The following is a 24270-nucleotide window of genomic DNA, read 5'->3' as shown; positions in this document are numbered from 1 at the left end:
CCAGTTTCCTAGCAAAGGAAACAGGAAATACCAGTGAAAACTACACTCAGAAAACCTCTAAAATCCGAAAAAGCAGGCCATTAATTCAAGAGACTTTTCACTTAACACATCGCGAGGCAACGACTAATTAATTTTTGGCTTTAACAATAACAGTTTCTGGACCTTTTTTGTTTTCTTTTATAGCTTTCATATTAAAGAGGGGCGGGAGGCATGGCTTGAATGATAAGGCATTGGCAGCGGTACACTTGCTTGGGCTCGGCGCTTTGAACCGTAATACAATGATGTGCATTGCCCGGTCTTTAGGGCTGACAAAAGTATAAACAGCCGACTTTTCCCAGAGAAGCTCGTGTTTTACGTCTCATTGATAAGTTCAGACTAACGCTTTTTTTCAGGTTTACATAGCGCGAACTCGACCTGAAGGTATTGGAGATCTTTACATGAGCACCAGTTACGTTACCCAAGGCACATTTATTTTTGATAGGCAGGGAGAGATTACGATTGATTTGCCCAGAATCACAGGGTGTTGAGCCGAAGCCGAGGGTGGAACTTGCATAACCAGCTCCAAGATCTGCAGCTCTGGCCGTTAGTCCACATCCTCTCCCCTCTCCTCGCATTAATGTCAATTTCTTACCCGTGTCTTGGTTACCATGCTTCCAGCTACTTTCTGAATCAGAGGTGAAAGGCACACACTGAAACAATCCTTAAGTGTATTTCGTCAACTTTCAATCAGTGTATTCCCTTTGCTTTACTACTGCTGAATAAGCCTCCTGCTATGAACTGACAAGGCCAATAAGCAGAGGTAAATCATCGCAATGGAGACTAAAGCACAGGAAAACCAATCGAGACAAGGCATCTTTATTTTATTGATCATTAAAGGTCATGCATGTGACCACTAGCCGCTCACGGAGCGGAGCTCGGCATCTACGTCAGCACGCCGCTGCCCGGGTCACGGGAGGTCAAGTACAGGGGAGGCAGCACAGCGTGCCTGCAGCCCTGTAGTAAAACTAGCGGCTTTGAGCCTGAAACGCTAAAGCCTTTCAGGTTTCACTTTTATGTGCAAGACCTCAAAGGTACGCTGCCAGCAAGAAAGGTGAACTGATTAGCCTTCCTCTTGATCAATGGTATGGCTAATGTTCAGAGCCACCTCCACTGCTGCTTGGGAAATAATAACTTTGCAGCAAAACACACACTCATTAAAAAGAAAAGTAAAGGTTAGTACTATAATGTAATGGAGCTGGCAGGTTCCCAAAACCCACTCTCCACCCGAAGGTAGTAGGGGAAAAATACAGATTTACCAAACTGGATATATTTTTATTTTAATTCACGGACCACACACACAACCACAACCACACACACAACCACACACACACACAACCACACACACAAAACCACACACGCAACCACACACACACACAAACACATGCACAACCACACATACAACCACACACACACAACCACACACACACAACCACACCCACAACCACCCACACAACCACACACACCACTCACGCACACAACCACACACAAGCATACACATAACCACACACACACAACCACACACACACAACCACACACACAGAACCGCACCCACAACCACACCCACACAACCACACACACACAACCACACACACACACAACCACACACACACCCACAACCACACACACACAACCACACACACACCCACAACCACACCCGCACCCACAACCACACCCGCACCCACAACCACACCCACACACACAACCACACACACACACAACCACACACACACAACCACATACACACAACCACACACACAACCACACCAAGCATTGGCATAGCCAATAGGTCTCGCCTTTGGGACCTTATAAGTGTTTAGACACGCAACTGTTGATGTGGTTGCACCAAGGATATTGTGCTGCAAAACTAAATACTTAGAAGGTCCCAAAAGCGAGACCTATTGGCTATGCCAATGCTTGTTCAGAAAGCCAGCCAGCTTGATGACTGTATGGTGAAGTGGTAGAATACCTAAGTCATACAGAGCTCCGGTTGCACGTTTTATGATCTCGCGGGGAAGCACACAGAAGTATTGGGGGAGGCCCTCTGGTGCACAATTAACACTAGTCAAGTCTGTTGAACATTAGTGAGTTAATGGAAATTTTACCTTTGTTGAAAAGGATGAAACATTTGAACGTGTGTATTTTAAATAATGTGTATTGTGCTGTGGGTTCCGTGCTGTGTATGCAGGATTCCTTTTTTTATGGATGGGTTGAAAAGAACCCCCAAGGATCCTGACTATGGGGTCAAATTTCATAGAGTTGGGGTCAGGGGAAATACATTGGGTAATGAAAGTACCTCATTGTTGGATGAGATATATTGAGACAAGTACCAAAAGGTAGGATGTAAAAGTAGGAAAAATGGAAAAGATTTGGGTGTTAGCATGAAGATGACACTAGGACCCAAATTAGGAAAACAAATATCCCCAAAGGTTGGAACATGTAGTAAGAAAAGGGCAGTGGGCCTGGGGCTGCGCGTTGTGGTATGCACACTGTAAGTGAAATGGATGTAGAACAGAGCTGTCCAATGTGGCCTACCAGGTACCATCCCTTCTGCAATAGTCAAGCTAAAAATTGCATCAGTGCTGTTTCTGGGGTGTGTTGCCATTCCTTTAATGTATTGAAACATTTTTTTTATATCATTTATGGTATTTGGTTTATGCCTCCTAAGTTGTGTTATGCAAAATGATGTCCCCATTTCCTCTGCAAAATCTGTTGAGGCAGCTAATACAATTTGTCTTTGGCTAGCTTCCTCAAAGGTGTTGGATGACCAGGACACCTGGCTCTTTGGGCCCCCTTCACAGAAGGACTTGCAAGAGTCTATGCCATGTGTCTGGTTACTCCAAGTAGGGAAGTGGATCCTTGAATTCATGTATCTTTGGGCCCTTTCTTCATCCCACCTAGCACGGCAGGATCACCTTGAAATTTGGGTGGGTTTTTTCTTGTAAGCAGGTCCATCTGCTTTTCATATGGTTGGACCTCCTTTGAAATGGTACAGTTGAGGCTACAAAAAGAGTGTAGCTGATAAAGCTAAGACGTGTGTGCTTCGGTATTTCCACCACACAAAGTAAGTTATTACTGTTGAACTGAGTTACATATACACCATGTCCAAGGATTGAGAATTTCTCACTAGTTTGTCAATTTTAGGATTTAAATATCTGAGAATCACTAATGTTATTAACAAAATGCCTTTTTACAGTTACTGAGCCAACTCAAAGGAAACTTGGAGGAAGAAAACAGGCATTTGCTTGATCAAATTCAGACGTTAATGCTACAGAACAAGTCATTATTGGAACAGAATATGGAAAGTAAAGATCTTTTCCATGTTGAACAAAGGCAGTATATGTAAGTTATTCTCAATAAAAGGACAGTGAATCTGTAAAGAATGTTTATGAATGCAACATGCTGGCTCAGACATTTCATCCTCAGTTGTGTTTGACAAATCTTTAAATTAGTTTAAACATTTGTACGACTATCACAATCATCATTGATTGACTCTAAATTGGGCAATTTAATAATGTAAATAACAATGTTAAGTAAAAACTGCTCTCAGAGTAATACACTTATTACTCTATTCTTTTGTCTTTAAGATGTGATGATGTCCGTGTTAGTAATGTAAGAGCATTTTCAATCCATTTACCAATATTATAGCACCTTAATACTTCAAGGACTCCTTTGGGCTGAAATTCTGCCCTATTTTTTGCATCAAAAGAAGTTTTGTTCTTCATGATGTTATCTGAGACTTTGCCTAAAAAAGCAGTAGTGTGCACAGTGACTTGTACACAATCAGAGGATGATCAAGATCAGCATTGTCTAAAGTAAAAGGGCCATGCACTTAATGCACCATGAATCCAGATCTCAAATGGACCACCATCCGCTCTCTTGTATTCCTTGAACTTCTGAATGTACTGAGCTGACTTCAGCCCAAACCTTTGGATTACTGCTTCCTTCATTTACTCCTAGGCCACCTGGTCTGCCACAGACATCATTTCAATGATTGCTGTCCTGTCCAATTGCATACAGCATATTAAAGAGGTTGGCCTAGACACATCATTGAAGGCCTTCGTCTTACAGGTGACCCCATAGCTTACAAACCATTCTAAGATGTCCTGCCCCTCCACATACATGTTTACGAGCTCCCTTGGAACCTTGGTCACAGCCTGACCTGAATTGGAGGTGGAGTCACTTTTCTCAGGCGAACCTGTTGCTACTGCCATCCTAATGTTTCTCCCTCTCAAGGGCTATCATTTCCCTCACCAGCTCTCTTTCCCTTATCTTCTCCTACTCCTTCTCCTCCCACTCTCTTCTTTTCTTCTTCATCTTCCATAACTTCCCTTCCCACTCTCTTAGGTTCTCCTTTCAGGCCCATTCCTCCTGTCTCTACTGCTTCCTTGCATTTGTGTCCAGATGAGCTAGCTTCAACTTCTCTTTCTCAAACTCCCTCGCCTTCTCCTCCTGCTCAGTTTTAGCTTTCTGGCCTGCCCACTGCAAGTCCAATGTCTCTGAAAATCTTCTTGTTCAGAATGGCTACCTTCAAGAACTCAGGTTATGTTTTTTAATCTCCTCTGGTGGCCTTGCCTGTACACAACAGAGTGGCTAAGGCATCTATTTTTAGGTGGATGGACTTGTACAAATACAAAGTCTACTACACAAGGACAGTTCATCCTCATCTAAGATCTTATGCGTAGCTTTTCAAAGGCATATGTCCATCTCGGAAACTTATAGTCTAGCCACATGAGCTACCCTGCTTGCCTTCTGTAAGCATTACTCACTGAATGCACCAACCCACCAAAATAAGAAGCCTATAAAGGCTATAAAGGAGAGTTGGAAATGTCTAGAGACGTGTTTTAGCAGTGTTTGACAGCTAAGATTGATAAGAGAAACATGAGGCTAAAGGTTCCTTCTACGCTTATGGCATCTTACTCACTTTGATGGACCTGGCCACCTCACACTTGCAACTGATGTCCGTTATTGTCCGACATTTTGTGTTATAAAATTAACTGGGATAAGAGCAAAGTGCTATCATTGTCCTGGCTGACACCGAGGGCTACAGTTGCGCCCAATAAGTTCCAGTGGTGATTGGTACGCCTCAAATATCTGGGGATATGCACTACCAGTGGCCCTGACAGAATTGTCTCGGACAATCTTGACCTGCTTGTAACCAAAACTGAGGCAGACTACACTAAATGGTCGCAACCGAATCTGCCCTTATGGAGTAGAGTGCAGGCGGTCAAGATGGTCTCAGTCCCTAGATTCACCTATGTCCTGGAGATGTTGCCGCTTACTGTTAAAAACGTCTGTCCTAAGCTAAATCGAGCAAGAGAGAAAGTGTTTCATATGGAGACCTTTGAAACCTAGAGTGAGGATGTCTGGGATGCTCGCCCATAGGTATTGCGGCAAGCTGAGTCTCCCAAGCATGGAAAATTAAGCCATGGCTTTCCACCTTTCGCAGCAGATTTCTTTTTGGATGACCTAAATAGACCACAAACTGTAGCTGTTTAGTGAATGGGCACTGCTGTGTGGTAGTCCTGGCCTCCACCTGAAATAAGGTCGAAGCCTGACCCTGCTACGAATCCGCAACCCGATGGTGATCGCCACCATTCAGACATGGCTGTGCTCCTACAAACTACATCCGAGTGATGCTTAAATGCACAATAGAGCCTCAGTTTGGCACAATGTCAAGATACTCATAGGAAAGGGACCCATAGCCCGGAAGGTGTGGCAGTCTAAGCGGAAATTAAAAATCGACCAGTTCCTATCAGAGGGGACAATGAAACATTTCACTACACTACACGATGAGTTTCATTTCCCCCAGATGCAAGAATGGCCATACCTGTAACTGAAACATGCCCTCCGCAACACAGTGGGTGCAATGCCATGGGTCATCCCCGACTCCCCCATACTCCAATACTTGAAACACTGGGGTCTCTTTAAATGGGTGGTGTCTGGCTTCTATATCCTTCTACACTCTCAAATGCTTCTAGCTCACTTACGCACCAAATTGCAGGGCCTACTGCATACAGATTATACAGACAATGACTGTGAGACATAATCAGGGGCCTAGACGGGGGGGAGGGGGGGGGGGAGAATGAAACGTATCCACTTGAAGACGATACAGGACTGGCACTGGACCACCAAAATACTCCACTTGGTGGGCCTCTTATACCATGCTGACATGCTCCATGTCCACTATTTGTGCCCTACCCTGGGGCACTAATGGTCCACGATACATAACACTCGTGGCATTGGCCTGGACGTGCCTATCTCCCTGTCTGATTAATTGCTCATCTTACACAATACAACTGACTTGCCGAAGGTGACCGACCCAGCGAGATGCCTGTTGTTTACAGCACTCATTGCTGTGAAAATTTGCATTCTGGCACTCCCCACAGATACTAACCCACTCAAAATAGCAGATGGAAATTTAAGAAATTGTGACTTATCTGTAGGCAACAAGACAGAACAGAGACTTCTACACAAGTGTGAGCACCTTTCCTAGACGATCCCGAGCCTATGGAGCGCCAGAAGGAAGGACCTTCTTGATTGCGTGCGGGGACCCCTGCCCGGCACCTGTAAGCGAGCAGACTTCTTTCCCTCTGATTACCCCACTCTCTCCCTGAACACTCCTTCCCACCATTCTTAGACTACTTTGGTTATGAATATATGTACCCCTTTGGAATTGTTCTGAGGTGAAGTCACGCTTACGTTTCTCTTTTCTTGCATCTCTTTGTTGTTTTCTTCTTTCCCCTGCTTTCTTTTGCCTTCTGTATTAATTTACAAGATCACTCACTGGTTCTACTCTTCTGACCACAGTGCTGTTAATGTGATTGCTGTGGATCAATAAAAAGGAATTGCATTACAAAACACTCACAAATACATGCTTAAACCCCAATAAAAGATTGTCCAGCCTGATACTTGCTTTTATGAAAAAGGTAGTATTTCTATACAAACACAAAGTGAAATATGGCACACCATAATTTATTTACACATTCTTTGTAAAGCCGGCAAAACGCTAGAGTTGGGGTAATATCCTGACTCCCACTTCGGTGTCTAAGCTCTGTACTTATTCTCCATTTACATGAGGTACCATTCAGGCTAGGCTCCACTAGTGAGTACAAGTTTTAGAATTTCCACAATGCAAGTCATAGTTTATTTTCACTTAGCACTGAAGACAGAACAGGGTAGGCTCTGTGGCCCGATGATCTGTCTTGCGCGCTCTCACTGGTATTGTGATATGGATGGCCAAGTTCATGTCTACAGCCCAGTGATGAGTAGCTGTCTGGGTGCTGGGGGCAAGGTGGCAGGTGTCTATGGAGCTCCTCTGGTTGTGCTATAAGCCTTCCCTATTCCGACGTCAGGTCTTGGGTGGCTTCTAGGTTCTGTTGGTTAAGCCAATGCTCTGCTTACACTAGTTGCAACCCCCCACTTGGCATACATGGGTCATGAACAGAGGCACTCAGGGTGATGGCTCCTCCAGATCACAGAATTGCACAGAGTGACTGCCATTTTTGGTGACACTGCAATGCACCAGGGCAATGGCCCTTAATCTTCCCACGGCCCCCACTTGATATACGAGGATTGGGAACAGCAGCACACAGGTTAGCAGCCCCTCTAAACCATAGCAATACACAGGGTGATGGCCTTATTTGGTTCCGGAGAGCTACCAGTGTGGTGGCTCTTAATCTTCACCTGGACCGCCACGTGGCATACAAGAGTGACTAACAGTGGTAAATAGAGCAATGGCCTATCGCTGCTGCGGTCCCGACTAGACTGGAATCTCACCACTTCACTTCAGGGAGCAACTTGACAGGATCCCTAATGAATCTTTCTCCCCCTAGCTACTCTCCGGCAGGCAGATGCTGGTGCTCCAGGCTCCAGGGCAAATGGTCTTGTTTCTCCTAGTTTATGTCCCCTTATCCAGCAGGGAGACTAGCAGACCTTGGACTTCAGTCCTGGTCACAACAGGCAGACATCGTGTGGAGTTTTCCATGCAGGCAGACATCGTGTGGAGTTTTCCATGCTGTAGTACAGCCACAGTTGACAGTCTTGACATTGGACAAATTTGGGAGTCTCAAACTGCCCTTTTAATAATCCATTTCCAGACTCAAATGTGATTTGATGTCTCAGTCTTTGGTGTTGGTGTTGCCCACTTTGAAGTGGCCACTTCTCTGTCCTGCTCTTTGTCTAGGAAGAAGTCTGTCACAACAGGAGGGACTCCAAGCTTGATAGCCTCACAACACAGGCCATGGGAATGAGGAAAACACCTGGATGTCAGCCTCACTAAAATATGCCTACCAAAAGGTCACAAAGGCCCCATCTCTACTCTTTAAGATTCCCTGTCTCTGCAGTATTTCCTTATGAGCCCCATCATCTCTCTGACAGTGTTTCCAGACCCTATCGACCAGTGATGTTTCCAGAATCAAATATCCCTTTTGAAGTGCACAAAAGAGCCTGGCCCTCGCTTCCTCCAGTGTGTGCCTCACCCATCTCTCAGGAATGCAGGCAATCTACAAATCTGTCTGGGATGGCTCCTCCTCCACCTCTGCATGTCTTTCCAAGGCCCCAGGTTTCCACTATGAAAGCCACAGACTTCCATGCTCGGTACCACACGCAGGCATATATACATTACAGAATGCATGTGCAACCACATGCACGCTGCACAGTGCTACATACTAACATAATGTAGGCTAAGTGTGAGTTAGGTACACAACAGTGAAACAAAAAGGATATGCTGAACCACCATGCTCTTACCAATACGAGGAGAATGCTTTGTACACCTCACTTGGTCTAACAAGACTGCAATCCAAGAGAGAGGCCTAGTTAATTTTGCAAACACGTAATCTGTCTTGCCCATGACCACAAATCAGTACCAAGGATCCAGATATTGTTGCAGCAGAGGCATTCAGAGCTGGGGTGCAGGCCCGTGTGCATGCAGGGGTACTTATCCGTCCTAACAGCTACTCCGTCACAAACATGACTGTTTACCCATTTGCTTTATTTCAAGTGCTGTAGGATATAATGCAATTATAAAAAGGCAGATGGGAAATCTGCAACATTTGCGACAGAGTAATCCGCCTGCCAAAGTCGAATATATAGAAAAAGTAAACATGAAGATTTAAATCTATCTGCCTTTTTATGTGTATTCTTTGCCTTAGTGACTGACTGCCTCTGTTAAATTATGTGCTCGCTCTCACAAAATGATGGTGTTCCAGTACCCTCTCCTTCCATCCCAACCACCATTAAACGTTTCCCTTTGACTTCTCCAAAAGAGTGGATTGTTTTTGCCACAGAAGTTTAAAGCCTCTTTAATGGCCGAGGCATATTAATGTATTTTTTGTCCTTCTGAATTTGTAATTGATACTGTGCTCTTTTTTGGTGACTTGCAATGATCAGCAATTAAGTGTAAGCACTAATTAAATAGATAGCTAGTGCCCCAAATAATCTAGAATTACTGATGTGTTCTAGCTCAAATTTCGTTAAATTATTTGTCCTTTAAAGGGCTTCTGCTTGATACATTTAAATATTACTTTTCATTTGTAAACCATCTGATGCCTAGTCCTAAATTCTTCAACAAACCTTATATATCCTAGAAAGCAAGTCCTGCCAGGTATCCGTAAAAAAACAAAATTTTGTCTTATATACATTTTGTCTTATATGCCTAGAAAGGCAAGCCTTACCTTATATGCATGAAATCTGAAATGTGAGTAAATGTGATTTTGACTACTTTCCCTTAGCCATTATCCAAGCCCCTACATTGATGGGCCCTCCAGATAAGATTCTGCTGCCCCGCCGTGAGGACTCTTTTGAACAGTCAGTCGCACTGGCTTTCTTGCAGGGCAACAAATTCCTACTACAAGTTAACAGACTGTTACAAGCGCGGCAATGGCACAGTGTGGGGACCGTGAGTGGAAGCCCAGCGCATGGAGTGCAATCTCAAGCTCCCGCCATTCAATTTTCTGCTTAGAAACAGCAGCACTGCATCCGAGTAGTTACGGGGAGTCTCTGCCCCTTAGAGTTTTAACCGGTTTTAAATGAATTTTACTTTTCAAACAAAAAAGCAAACTGCAACAATTGAATTTGTGCATTATTTGTTACAGATTTGTTTTAAATTTTGTACTGGTTAGTCTTTTTGCAATGATTGTAATTAATCAGCAAATAAAGATTACTTACTGAAGTCATTATTTTGGTTATCCAGCAAAATACACCCTGCCCACTGGCAAATCAGATACATAAAATATTTTTCTAAAGACAAAGCAGTTTTGTTTGTGAAGCTTTTCCTCTGTCCCAAAAAATACGCAGCTTTCAATCAGTCACTCTTGTTACTCGCTTTCTTCATTTTTGTTAATTGGCTAGAAGTAGTGCAAATATTTCACAGGCTGGATTACCAAAGGGAGGAGATCAATTTAAATAGTTGGACAGAAAGATACAGAATGGTGCAATATCTCTTCTCTTCTGGCTTGTTCTGTCACCCTACAGCTGCTCATTTAGTGTATGACATAAAAGAACATTGTAGCTTTACATTTCTGCATACCCATATCTGCCTATTTCTAACACACAGTATGTTTTTGCATCGATCTCAGTTCCAATTGGTCTATTCCCAAGTGCAAAATGTTACTGAGTGGAGGTTAAGTAATACACTGTTATGGTAATTACTCTGCTATTCTGAAAATCAATGATGATGACTAATGAGCGTACTGTTGATTTGGAGAAATGATGTACTGAATAGAAACTGTTAGTTAACTTTCTGTTTATTACCATTTCTTTGAACAGTGACAAATTAAATGAATTGAGACGACAAAAGGAAAAGTTAGAAGAGAAGATCATGGACCAGTACAAATTTTATGAACCTTCCCCTCCGAGGAGGTACCCCTCAATGTATTAACTGCATTTTTATTTTTATGGAAGCACAACAACTATATGTGACTATGCATATCTGTTTAATTTTCAATATGTTTGTAGCAAGATAATGACAAGTGATTAGTAATGGATGTTCATTATATCATTTATTTAGAAGGGGGAACTGGATCACACTAAAAATGAGAAAACTAATAAAGTCAAAGAAAGATGGCAATCGTGAGCGTCTAAGGTCTCTGACCCTTACACCCTGCCGTTCTGAATCAAGTGATGGATTCCTTCAGTTGCCACCTCAAGACAGCCAAGATAGTTCTTCAGTTGGGTCAAATTCCCTTGAAGATGGCCAGACCTTGGGAACCAAAAAAAGCAGCAGTGAGTAAAGGAAACATGCTATTTTTTAAGTACTATAGCTTAATGACTTGTACTTTTTTCCAGTATTCATTACCAGTTCAGACATTCAATAATTAAAACCTACAAAAAGTTTAAAAATTAGCTATGTTGTATTTAAGCACTAAGATTTTGGATTTTTAAAATCCTATGGTTTAAATGTATTTATCTCACCAACAATTTGATTGAAATCTGTTGTTAAACCAAATGTATATGTTAATTTGTTGGTGTTTGTTTATTTCAAATTGATGGCTATATGTGCTTTCTAAGTGGTTAACTAATTTTTCTTCAAGGAGTCTTTGTATACGCAGAATGTGCCATGGTATGGGCAAAAGTATAAAGTATGAGACAACACTATTCCAGTTGGGGCATTGTGCAACTTTACAAGTACACAAATGGTTCCCACAGTAATTCTTTCATATAGTTTTACTGTGTATACCAGGGAATAGTGTGTGGCTCATCTATCCATAAAACTGTAGGTTCCAAAGTTAAAATTTAACATAGGTAGCACAAGATCAGTGTTGTCATAAGCTAGGTAGATTGTATTAATTTTATATAATTTATCACAGACCTATTAAAGAAAGTTGAAATAGAATCAGAAAGTGTGCTGAAAGTGCCTTGTGTGACAGAGTGCTAAGTGGTTCATCATCACCTCTTCTATTAAAAATATGTACAGGGTGATGCAACAGATATTAAGCCTAGTATCACACTAAACTGAAGTAATACACCATGAGAGTTAGAGTTATTCCTAAGTAAATCATTGAATCTGCCTGTAGTAAACACACCTAACAGGACATTAATTAGCTCTAATTCATAAGGCCTTCATCAGGGCCAATTTACCCAATAATATTGAAAGAACAAACACCATACACACTACACTTGGTATTTTCTTTAAGTATGCCTTATTGAAGAAAATCATTAAATTGGAAGACTGTTTAGGATATGGCCTGTTCAGATAAGATCCTCCATTAACTTTCCTGAGCCAGGCATCAGGCATCAGTGACTGGAATGGAAAATTAAGAATCTACAGTGATACAGTTAAAGATTAGTTTGTAGTAAGAATGACAAACATAGGTAGTTGTACATACCACATGCCAATCATTGTTACCATAGCCAAGTTTCCAACCTTGTGTCCCCTTTTATTCTCCCTCTGCCAATTTCCAGGGATGTATCCTATTGTTGACAATACATCAAGCTTAATCAAATAGACGCAAAAGGAGTTACTGAGAGCCTTGTACACAAATGGAGATTTGATATTTAAGTTAGCTTTTGTAATCATGAAAGACCAGCGTAGCCATGTAGCTTCCTCCTTCTCTACTTCAACATCCCAACATGAAAAGAGAGACCTGCCACACATCATCATGACTGCCTCACATTGGCTGTTTTACTTGCCATCAAAAATCAGTGGTACCTGCTAAGAAAATCCAAGTAAAGATTGACTTTGTGAATTGAGCTGCTACCCTTCATCTAATTTTGTATACCAGGAGCAGCACTCAGTGGCCTCCCAAAGATAGCAATTATTTCTGATGGATACATCTGCCAGTGGATTCCTCACCTTGTGAATATCCCCTGCGCCAGCAACATTCGGAAACTTTTGTAGCAATCCACGCCCATGAGGTCGAAGACGACGTCACAGAGACACGGCTCCGCTCGCGACTCCGCTGACGTTACCGGCTCCATAAGAAGACCTCGTCGGCGTGATGACGTCAGTTCCCTTTTTTCCGCGCCGTCGACGCCAACGGATTTCGGGAATCTCTGTTGGTAGCTTCACTGTTACTTTGTGTTTCTTCTGGATTTCTCTGTTTCTTTTTCGAAAAAGATGTCGACAAAGAAATGGGGCTTCAAGCCCTGTCGTGAATGTGGCAAACACATGTCGATCACGGAGCCACATGACAACTGTGTATGGTGTTTATCATCTGACCATAATGTGGATGGTTGTTCTTGCTGTCGCAAGATGAGCTCCAAGGCTCTAAAAGAAAGGGAGGCGAAACTCTTCATCGCTAGGATGAAAAAGGAGAAGAGAGGAAGAAGGAAGTCGAGAACGAGGTCGAGGTCACGATCGAGGTCGGCGTCGAAGTCGACTTCGGGGCATGCTTCACGATCCAAGAAGCACAAGAAGAAGAGGAGACATTCTTCTCGACATCACTCTGACAAGAGTTCGGCTCCGAAGTCGAAGTCACCAACTTGACGCCATAAGGACTCTGTGTCTCCTTCACCCGTTCCGGATTCGCCTCCTGGTCCTTCTTCTTCAGTCGAGACCGCTGAGACGAGACTACGGGCTACCACGCCGTTAAGATATTGCATATTATGGAGCGGGAGATTGAAAAAAGCTCTTTCTGGAGGATTTAATTTATCCAAGTCTGCGACAAAGAAAAACTAACTAGAGTGTTGAGTTTCATCGGGTATTGAACATTGTTGATTGAAGGCTCACATTTGCCTTCATCCGAATAAAGGCTTTTATTCCTGAACTGAGGAAATTCTATCAATTACTTGTTTGCCCTGAAGAAGTCTCCATGCAGGAGACGAAACGCGTTGGCTATGGCTATCTTATGTTATCAAGGCTGTGATATTTTATGCCTGTGAAAAAAACCAAATAAAGAAAGGAATTCGTTTGAAAAACAGTTTTACGTCTTGGACATTCCTTTAATTGCAACGGACTCCTTATCAATAGTGCTGAACCCTGTTGTATGTATGACTTCTTCTTCAGTGGCTTCACCGGCTCCGGCTACATCTTCTGCTCCGGTTCCATCTCCGACGCCGGTTCCATCTCCGGCTCCGGGTTCATCTCCGGCTCCGTCTCCGGCCCCGGTTGAGGAGCTTCAAGCACCGGGTGAGCCTGCGACGCCGCTTATTCCACCGTCGGCGCCGGTTGGCCCGAGTCCGGTGATGCCTGACCAGTGCCCTGCGTTCTCTGGACCAGGTCAGGACCCCTCGCATTATTTAAATGCTATGTACGGGGTATTTTCGATAGCCATGTACACCACTGGTGCACCTGCGGGTCCGATGGGTCCAATGGCCTTCAATTTGGGGGTGCCGCAAGTCTATCCGCAGGCCCCTTTCCTGCCATTTTTTCCGGCGACGCCGTCTTGACATCTACCGGCGCCGAGGACGTCGACGCCGCTTCCTTCTTCACCGGCGGACCCACGTTCGAAGCCGGCGCCGTCGAATTCGAACACGGTGCCGCCGACGCCACTTGTACGGATTCGGTCCAGAAGGGAAGCTCAAAGGGTGATTGATGAGCGAAGTTACCTTCTGGAAGAAGCAGAAGAAGGAGAGCTGCCGGAGTCTCACGATGTGTTTGAGGAGCTTAAAGAGGCTAGTGGATTGGATTTGTCTCCTGAGTGGGAAATTACTCCACCTTCCGATGAACCCTCGAAGGATGTGGCTCCATATCATGCAGTCATCAGGAAGGCTGCAGAACTGTTAGATCTTCAGTTGCCTACTACTGAATTCAAATCAAATATTCTGACTGAAGTATTGCATTCTCCCATTGCAGTTTCAGAGCCGTTGTTGCCTTTTAATGAGGCCATTATTGACCCTGTGTTGAAGGTGTGGCGTAAGCCTTTTTCTGCTCCCGCAGTCTCTAAGACGGTTGCTAGGAGGTATAGGGCAGCTCCAGGGGACCCTGAGTTCTTAACATCGCATCCATCGCCTGAGAGCCTGGTGGTTCAGGCGGCTTGTTCAGGAAAATCCATGGGTGCTTTTCCTCAGGTTCCAGGTGAAAGAGAGGCTAAAAAGTTAGATCAGTCGGCCAAAAAGGTCTTTTCATCGGCCAGCATGGCACTGAAATCAACAAATGCCACTTGCCTCTTGGGATGCTATATTCATGCGCTCATGGACTCTGCGAAGAAATTGGCACCAAAACTATCTGAGGAGGATAGGGTTGGCTTTAATGAGGTCTTGACTGATGCCCAGGCAGCAGCACGTCAGGTGATTCAGAGTAGGCGGATTCAGTGGCGAGAGTCATGGGGTCTTCTGTTGCCAGCAGGAGGGGTGCATGGCTGAAGTCTTCTGAGTTTTCCCCGGATGTATAGTCAACTCTGTTGGACTTGTCATTTGATGGATCTGGTTTATTTGGCAAAAAGGCAGATGCTGCTCTTGAACGTTTTAAGGAGAGCAAGGCTACGGCTAAGTCTTTGGGCCTTCAATCCCAGTCAAGGGGGTCGTTTAAAAGATACAGAGGTTTCGGAAGGGCAATCTTTCGTTCCTACAGGCAGACCCAGCAGCAGCAGCAGCAGCAAGGCTCTTTGTCTAAAGGATACAGAGGTAGAATCAGGGGTCGCTCACGTGGCCGTCAACTCTCCTCCTCTTCCTCTTCCTCTTCAGCCCCTCCTTCCACCGCAAAGCAGCCCTAGATCCGCCATTCTGGATCATGTTGGTCCTGTGGGGGGGCCGGCTTACCCATTTTCTACAAGATTGGGAATCTGTAACTACAGATCTTTGGGTTCTAGATCTTGTAGAAAATGGGTACGCCCTTCCCTTTCGGTAATTCCCTCCAAATTACCCTCCTTGTCAAGGGGCTTGCTCAGAGAACCACCGTCTTCTCCTACAGGAGGAAGTCCGGAAGTTGTTTCAAAAAGGTGCGATAGAGGTGGTTCCAGAGCAGGAGAGGGGTCAGGGATGCTACTCCCGGTATTTCCTGATTCCGAAGAAGGACGGCAGGTTGCGTCCGATATTGGACCTCAGAATCTTGAATCTTTTCCTAAAGCAAGAGAAGTTCAAGATGCTCACCCTTGCTCAGGTTCTTCAAGCGCTGAATCAGGAGGACTGGATGGTGTCGATCAACGTGCAGGATGCGTATTTTCACATCCCCATCCTGAAGTCGCACAGGAAGTATCTCCGGTTTACGGTAGGGTCGCAACATTATCAGTTTGCGGTCCTTCCGTTTGGTCTTTCTACTGCACCCCGAGTCTTCACGAAGGTGATGGCAGTGGTGGCAGCCCATCTCAGAAGGTCGGGGATCTCAGTTTTCCCCTATCTGGACGACTGCCTGATCAAAGCGGAGTTGCCAGAGAAGGTGCTGCGTCATCTGCAGGATACAACTCAGCTGTTGTTCAAATTGGGTTTCTCGATAAACGTGCCCAAATCTCACCTGGTGCCCTCTCAGCGCAACCTGTTCATAGGTGCGGTACTGGACACTACTGTGTGTCGAGCATTCCCTCCTCCTCAAAGGATTCTCGACATACAGGAAATGATTCCTTTGTTTTACAATGGAGCGGTCGTTCCAGTTCTGAAGGTCCTTCGCATGCTCGGTCTGTTTGCTTCCTGCATTCTGTTGGTCAACCATGCACGCTGGCACATGAGGGCGCTCCAGTGGTGCCTCCGCAGGCAGTGGTATCAGCACAAAGGAGATCTCAGGGAGTCTGTGAGGATCTCCGGAGAAGTTGCGGCGGATCTGTCTTGGTGGAGCGTGGAGGGCAATCTGTCTCAAGGAAAGCCCTTTCATCTACCTCCATCGGTGGCCACAGTGATTACGGATGCATCCACTTTAGGGTGGGGTGCTCATCTGGGGGATCTGGAGATCAAGGGTCTTTGGTCTCCAGAGGAAAGGTTGCTTCACATCAACCTTCTGGAATTGCGGGCGATTCGTTTAGCACTCAAGGGCTTCCGCCCTTCACTTCGCGGTCAGTCTGTTCAAGTCCTGACGGACAACACTACCGCGATGTGGTATGTCAACAAACAGGGAGGAGTGGGGTCTCTTTGTCTTTGCAGAGAGGCCCTGCGTCTATGGTCCTGGGCTCAGGATCATCAGATTTGTCTAATGGCAAATCATCTGGCTGGGGTGCTGAACGTGCGTGCAGACAGTCTCAGTCGGCAGTTCTCCGCCGGCCACGAGTGGAGGCTCCATCCGGAGGTGGTTTGTCACGTCTTTCGAATGTGGGGAACTCCTCGGGTGGACCTGTTCGCCACTCACGAGAATGCTCACTGCCTGTCATTCTGCAGTCTCTAGTATCCAATGCAGGGAGCGTTGGGGGACGCGTTTCAGTTGAGTTGGGGCTCACAACTCCTTTACGTGTTTCCTCCCATACCCTTGATTCCTCGGGTTCTGAGGAAGATTCGCCAAGACCAGGCCCAAGTCATATTGATCGCCCCGGATTGGCCAAGAAGGGTGTGGTATACAGATCTTCTCCACCTCTCCTCGTGCCCTCCGCTCCGTCTCCCTCTGAGGGCAGACCTCCTCTCGCAATCTGAGGGGCAGGTTCTACACCCCCACCTCCAGAGCTTACACCTTCATGCCTGGAGATTGAACGGGGCAACCTGAACTCTTTTTCTCTCCCACCTGATGTGGTAGATGTAATTTTGTCTGCCAGACGTCATTCCACCAAATCTATCTATTCCTATAGGTGGTCTAAATTTGTTCTCTGGTGTGGAGAGAATTCAATTGATCCTTTGAAGGCTCGTTTATCTGACATTCTGCAGTTTGCCCTTTCTCTTGCTCAGCAAGGCTTTGCTGTGGCCACTGTAAAGGGATACTTATCGGCTTTGTCAGCTTTCCTTTGCTTGCCGGATCAGCCGTCATTATTCAAATCACCTATTGTTCTTCGTTTTCTTAAGGGCCTCACAAACAGGTTTCCTCCTACTCCCTTTATTGTGCCTCAATGGGACTTAAACCTTGTCTTAACTTATCTTATGGGTTCTCCCTTCGAGCCCTTACACAAGTGTCCCTTGAGATTGTTGTCTTTTAAGACGGTTTTTCTCATTGCAATCACCTCGGCAAGATGGGTAAGTGAGCTTCAAGCTCTAAGTTCAAAACCCCCGTTCTTGACCATTCATGCTGAAAGAATAGTACTCAGGACCAGGGCTGCATTTCTGCCTAAGGTGGTAACTCCCTTCCATCTGGGGCAGTCCATTACCCTTCCTACCTTCTATCCTCTCCCTCACCCTTTTAAGGAGGAGGAGAGACTTCACAGCTTGGACCCTAAGAGGGCGGTGAGCTTCTATCTGGACAGGACTAAAGACTTCAGAGTTGATGACCAGCTCTTGGTGGGCTTTGTTGGCTGCAGGAAAGGTCGAGCGGTGCACAAGCGCACCCTTTCCAGATGGATTGTCTTGTGCATCAAGATATGCTACTCTTTGGCTGGTAAGGAACCTCCAGAGGGTTTAAGGGCTCATTCCACTAGAGCAAAGTCTTCCACTTCTGCTTTGTCTAGGGCGTTCCTGTGGAGGACATTTGTAGGGCGGCAACTTGGGCCTCCCTCCACACCTTCGCAAAACATTATTGCTTGGACACCGAGGTGAGGAGGGACGGACACTTTGCTCGTTCCGTCCTTCAGGATTTTCTGGTATAGAAGGGTGGACACCCTCCTCCGGGAGTGGAACTGCTGTGGGATTCTATTCACAAGGTGAGGAATCCACTGGCAGATGTATCCATCAGAAGAACAAGTTACTTACCTTCGGTAATGCTTTTTCTGGTTGATACAGTATCTGCCTGTGGATTCCTCACTGACCCACCCGCCTCCCCGTTGTCCATCCTTCTATACCTGCAATTCTATTAATGGTGTTTAAAGATGTGTTTTGTTACTGTCAAAGGCATTGTGTTATTTCTTTTGCCTTTCTACTTATTCTTCACACTGTGTGTGTTGCTTTGTATATTATGTACTGTGTATACAGTGTATATATTGCTGTCAGTCCATCCGTGTGCCTCAAAGGCACAGAAAAAAGGGCGGAACTGACGGCATCACGCCGACGAGGTCTTCTTATGGAGCCGGTGACTTCAACGGAGTCGCGAGCGGAGCCGTGTCTCTGTGACGTCGTCTTCGACCTCATCGGTGTGGACTGCTACAAAAGTTTCCGAATGTTGCTGGCGCAGGGGATATTCCCAAGGTGAGGAATCCACAGGCAGATACTGTATCCACCAGAAAAAGCGTTACCGAAGGTAAGTAACTTGTTCAATAGAAACCTAAACATAAAGTAACCACTGGTTTTGTACCTCTACTGAATTGTCTCCTCTGCTCCAGTTTCATCAGCCCTTTCATTCTTATTTATGTTGTTGTGACCGGCTGGCACCTACTCTGGCGAATTTATGATGCCCAGTTTGAGTTCACATTCATTTTGGAGTCACTAAAGATTTTCTCGCCTTTTTTAATAATAATGATATACATTTTTAAAACTATTTTGCTCTTTTAGAATCGGATGCTTAGACTCCCCATTGTTTTCTCCCAATGATGACCAGAGAATTGATTCATAAGAGTTGAAACATTTTTCATTCGGTGTTGAATGATGTTAGTTTAGAGTTGTTTTTAAATATGGTAGTGTTTCATGCAACTTAGACACTGCTGAGGTAAGTGCCTATCAGTCATATGGAGAAACTGAAGTGTACACTGTAGTGAAAACAATAATTTATCACCGAGACATTTACCGTAGAAACAAGCGCCAAACGACAGAGAGATTTTGTCCTAAAATTGCAAGAAAAAGTGCTTCCGTGCAATTTACATCTAGTAGTATGAAGATAAAGCACTACCTAACAGGGTTTAGAGACATGCATTTAATGTTTTTATTGAACATTTTGTAAAGCATACATGAGCAAACAATATCATCATAACAGCGCCACTCAGTGGTGGTACACCAAGGCGAGAAAAGAAAATGTGCATTGTCAGATTATGAGCATTCTCGTGCCTACAAACGTTATGCAAGTGTAGGTCTCTAGTGGCATCAATGAAAGTAATATGGTACGTAATGAGGTTAGCACAGTCATCATCATGCGTTTAAATGACAAATCTGTTGCTGTAAAGGAAAGCAGATCGTGTAACTGAACAACACAATTAAATAATTACTTAAAGTTCTTTACGCAGGGAACAACTGTACATGTGTAGACGTGATCCCACCATTAATTCCACTTTTTTATTTTTTAACATGGGGATTGATGTTTACAAACTCCTCTCACTGTGTAGTCAGAGAAAGAAAAGTAAAGTGAATTATGTGACAATCATACTGGGGTATAGGGAGCGTAAAAGGAAATGCTATAGGATGTTAGTTTTTGTAACACACAACAAAATGTAAACAACTGTAAATGAATTGTACATGTTCTGCAGCTAGGAAATTAACAGCAAAACAATTTTTTTGTAATTTTGGCTGCGATGGAAACAAATATTTCAATAGAATTAAAACAAATCAATACACTTTACTGCAGCACAAATTATAAATATTCACTGAAACCCAACATCCACACATTATCATTTTAAGCGATATAGTTTCATGAGTAAAACTATTTCTGATGGATACATCTGGCAGTGGATTCCTCACCTTGTGAATATCCCCTGCGCCAGCATTCCACTGAACTTTTTTCCCCAGCTCTCTACGCCGACGTGGACGTCATAATACCTCGGCTCCGCTCGCGACTCCGTATGACGTCACCGGAGCCATACGAGAGCCACGTCGGCATGATGACGTCAGTTCCCTTTTTTCCGCACCGTCAACGCGTAACGGGTTTCCAGCACTCTCCTGCTACTTTGTTGTCTTGAGTGGGTTACTGTTTCTGGATAAGCTATGTCTTTGACAAGAAAATCAGGTTTTAAACCTTGTAGGGAATGGGGGGGGGGGCCACATGTCCATTACTGACCCCCATGATGATTGTTTGTGGTGCCTTTCTTCGGCCCATGATGTGGAGGACTGCTCCTGCTGCAGAAAAATGAACCCCAAGGCCCTGAAGGAGAGGGAGGCGAAACTCTTCATGGCCAAGGCGAAGAAGGAAAGAAGAGGTAGGAAAAAGGAGAAGTCGAGGCCGGAGTTGTCGACTTCACACTCTTCGAAGTCGAAGAAACATCATAAGAAGAAGAAGCATAGCTCTCGGCGCCGATCGTCGAGGAGTAAGGCTTCGAGGTCGCCGTCGCCTCGGCGTCGAAGCACGGAAGTTATATCTCCATCTCCTTCCCCTTCTCGTATGTCTCCAGAGAGGACACCTTTGCCGAAGCTGACTCTGGCGTGGTCCCCGGCGCAGTCACCGGCGCCAGTGGAGTCTCCAGCTTCTAACGCCGATCAGGATCAGGAGGAAGAGCCTTCTCCAGTGCCAGCTGAACCTGCGGCGCCAGTAGAGGACACTTCGGCTCCGGTTCCTGAAACTCCTCGACCGGATTCAGGTTCGAACCCATACCCACATTTCCCGACTCCGGGTGCGGATCCAACGCATTTCCTCAATGCGATGTATGGGGTTTTTCAAATGGCTGCCTTCCCATCTGGCGCACCATCTGGTCCCATGGGTCCAATGGCATACGCTTTGGGAGTGCCGCAGCATTATGCTCAAGCTCCTTTTATGTCCTTCTTGCCGATGGCTCCTTCATGGCAGTTCCCGGCGCCGTCTGGAGATCCATCCCGGCTTCGTCTGGATCGTTTGCCTTCTTCGGAGCCTCCCTCGACGCCGTTGCCGACTCCATCTGCTCCGCGCCCGGCGCCGCCTACTCTTCCGCGCCGACGCCGGGTCCTCGGATCTGTTCTTGAAGAGAGGCCCAGAGGATTTTGGAAGAGGAGCGATATAGGGAGGAAGTGGAGGAAGGTGAGGTTGGTGGATCTTCTGATGAGTTTGAAGGCATTCAGGATGCTAGTGGTCTCGATACTACTCCGGAATGGGAGCATTCTTCTGCTAGGTCTTCACCGCCACAGGAGTTGGCCCCTTATCATTCGGTCATCAAAAAGGCTGCAGAGTTGCTGGACTTACAGTTGCCCTCTGCTGAATATAGACCGAACCTGTTGACTGAAGTCCTGCATTCGCCATCGTCAATTGTAGAGCCCTTGTTGCCTTTTAATGAGGCTATTTTAGAGCCAGTTATGGACGTTTGGCGCAAGCCTCTTTCTTCGCCTGCAGTATCCAGACAAGTGGCAAGGAGATACAGGGTGGCTCCGGGGGATCCAAGCTTCCTTTCTTCTCACTCCTCACCAGAGAGCCTTGTAGTGCAAGCTTCATGCTCGAAGCAATCGTCAGGCGCCTTCCCTCAATCACCTGCAGATAGGGATTCTAAGAAGACCGATCAAACAGCCAAAAAGGTCTTTTCGGCTGGAAGCATGGCTCTTAAATCAACCAATGCTACTTGTTTATTGGGGCGCTATGTTCATGCACTGATGGACTCGATGAAGCTATTAGCCCCTAAGCTGCCGGAATAAGAGAAAGCTTCTTTTATGGAGGTTGTTATGGACACCCAAGCTGCCGCAAGGCAGGTTATTAAGTCGGGTCTAGACACGGCTGATTCTGTGGCTAGAATTATGGGGTCTTCAATAGCCACTAGGAGGCAGGCTTGGCTTTGTTCTTCCGGCTTCTCTGCGGATGTTCAGGCCACGTTAGTTGACTTGCCTTTTGATGGAGAAAAACTGTTTGGGGAGAAGGCCAATTCCGCCTTGCAAAGGTTTAAAGATAGCAGGGTTACTGCGAAGTCTTTGGGTTTACAGACTCCTGCTAAGGGATTTGGCTCCAAAAAATATAGAGAATCTGGGAGGTCCTCATTTCGTACCTTCCGGCAGCCTCAACAACAGCAGAATCCCCTCTATAGGTCATATAGAGGAAGACAAAGGGGCCAGAGAGTTTCTGGCCGTAACCCATCTTCATCTCCTGCCTCCTCTGCTCCCAATGAAGCCTCAGGGAAGCAGCCCTAGATTCCCCATCCTAGATCATGTGAGACCTGTGGGGGGTCGGGTGTCCCACTTTCTGCGAGGTTGGAAATCCGTCACGACCGACCTTTAGGTTTTAAACCTTGTGGAGAATGGGTACGCCCTTCCCTTTTGGGAATTTCCTCCTCCTTGCCAAGGTTTTTGCTCAGAAGGCCATCTACTTCTTCTGCAAGTGATGAGGGGGATGTTTTACCCCCATATTACGATGGCAATAGTTTCTATATGTACTTACAGGAGGCCAGTAAGGCTTGGGACTTCCCCTGATACAGACTTGATTTTGCTTTCCTACCTCCAATGGAGGCAAACGCTTCATTTGCTATAGTGATCAGATGAGCAGCTGACATACTTTCATTAGTCCATCCTGTAGTCCCACAAACATTATCCATAGTTCAAGGTCGGCCAGGAACATTTTCAGTTTGCGATGCTCCCCTTCAGCCCTACGAGTGCCCCCTCAGGAGTTCACAAAAGAAATGGCAGTGATTGCCACACATCCTTGCCTACCTCAACTATTGGCTGTTGAAAGCGGGCATGTCACAGTCAGTCAGTCGTGGATCACCTCCAAATGAAGACAGCAAACCTCCTGACATCGTTGGGGTTTCAATCAACATGCCAAAGTCAGTCCTGATGCCTTCGCAGAGACTTCCTCTTATAGGAGCTGTCTTGGACATTATGCAGTTCATCCCTTTCCTCCAGCGCAACGAGTCCAGAACATTTGGGATTTGATTCTGATGTTTCAGCTTCAGTCCTGCAGCCTGGTGACAGAAGCTCTGAGGCTTCTTGGCCTAATGAATCCTTTTTGTCCACTTCCCCAGGTGGCATATGTGGGCACTGCAGTGACAAGTCTCAGTGGGCCCAGCTCGAAGGAAACCTGTCAGATGGCATCCAGATTTCGGAGGAGATTGCACAGAATATGTATTGGTGGCTGCTGGATTGCATCTTAAGAGGCGGCAGACCCCTACCTTTACTACCCAGAGCAGACTTTGGGTACAGCTGTGCCTCTGCTGGGTTGAGAAGATCATCTGGGAGAGGTGGAGATGAGAGGACTCAGGTCTCTGACGGAAACCCAGCTCCACATCAGACTGGTGGAGTTATGGGCCATTCGCGTGGCGTTAAAAGCCTTCCTGCCCTCCATCAAGGAAAGGCTGGTGCCAGTTCCCATGGACAATGCCCTGCCATGTGGTTCTGCAGGGCAGAGCTTGGTCCTGGTCCTGTGCCAAGGGTTGCTGTACCTCTGGAGTTGGCTAAAGTGTCAGGGCATCACCCTGATCATGAGCCACCTGGTGTTATCTTTAAACACCAGGGCAGACAAGCTCAACTGACAATCCCTTACAAATCACAACTGCCAATTGCACCCTGAGGTAGTGCAGGGCATCTTCCAACAGTGGGGAGAACCCTGGCTGG

General features: G+C 45.7%; 1 protein-coding gene across 1 annotated transcript in view; it reads left to right on the top strand.

Annotated features, from left to right (window-relative positions):
* CCDC88A (coiled-coil and HOOK domain protein 88A) overlaps positions 1 to 24270 on the top strand; it is an 888939-nt gene that overhangs the window by 723370 nt on the left and 141299 nt on the right. The window contains exons 23-25 of the mRNA XM_085612608.1: positions 3233 to 3378; positions 10804 to 10896; positions 11045 to 11259. Of these exons, the coding sequence (XP_085468734.1) occupies positions 3233 to 3378; positions 10804 to 10896; positions 11045 to 11259 (454 nt within the window). The remainder of the gene's footprint in view (positions 1 to 3232; positions 3379 to 10803; positions 10897 to 11044; positions 11260 to 24270) is intronic.

Source organism: Triturus cristatus, chromosome 6, assembly GCF_964204655.1.
Source record: "Triturus cristatus chromosome 6, aTriCri1.1, whole genome shotgun sequence".
Lineage (NCBI taxonomy): Eukaryota > Metazoa > Chordata > Amphibia > Caudata > Salamandridae > Triturus > Triturus cristatus.
Note: the sequence above shows the minus strand (reverse complement) of the source record. Positions and strands in the feature narration are given on the sequence as shown.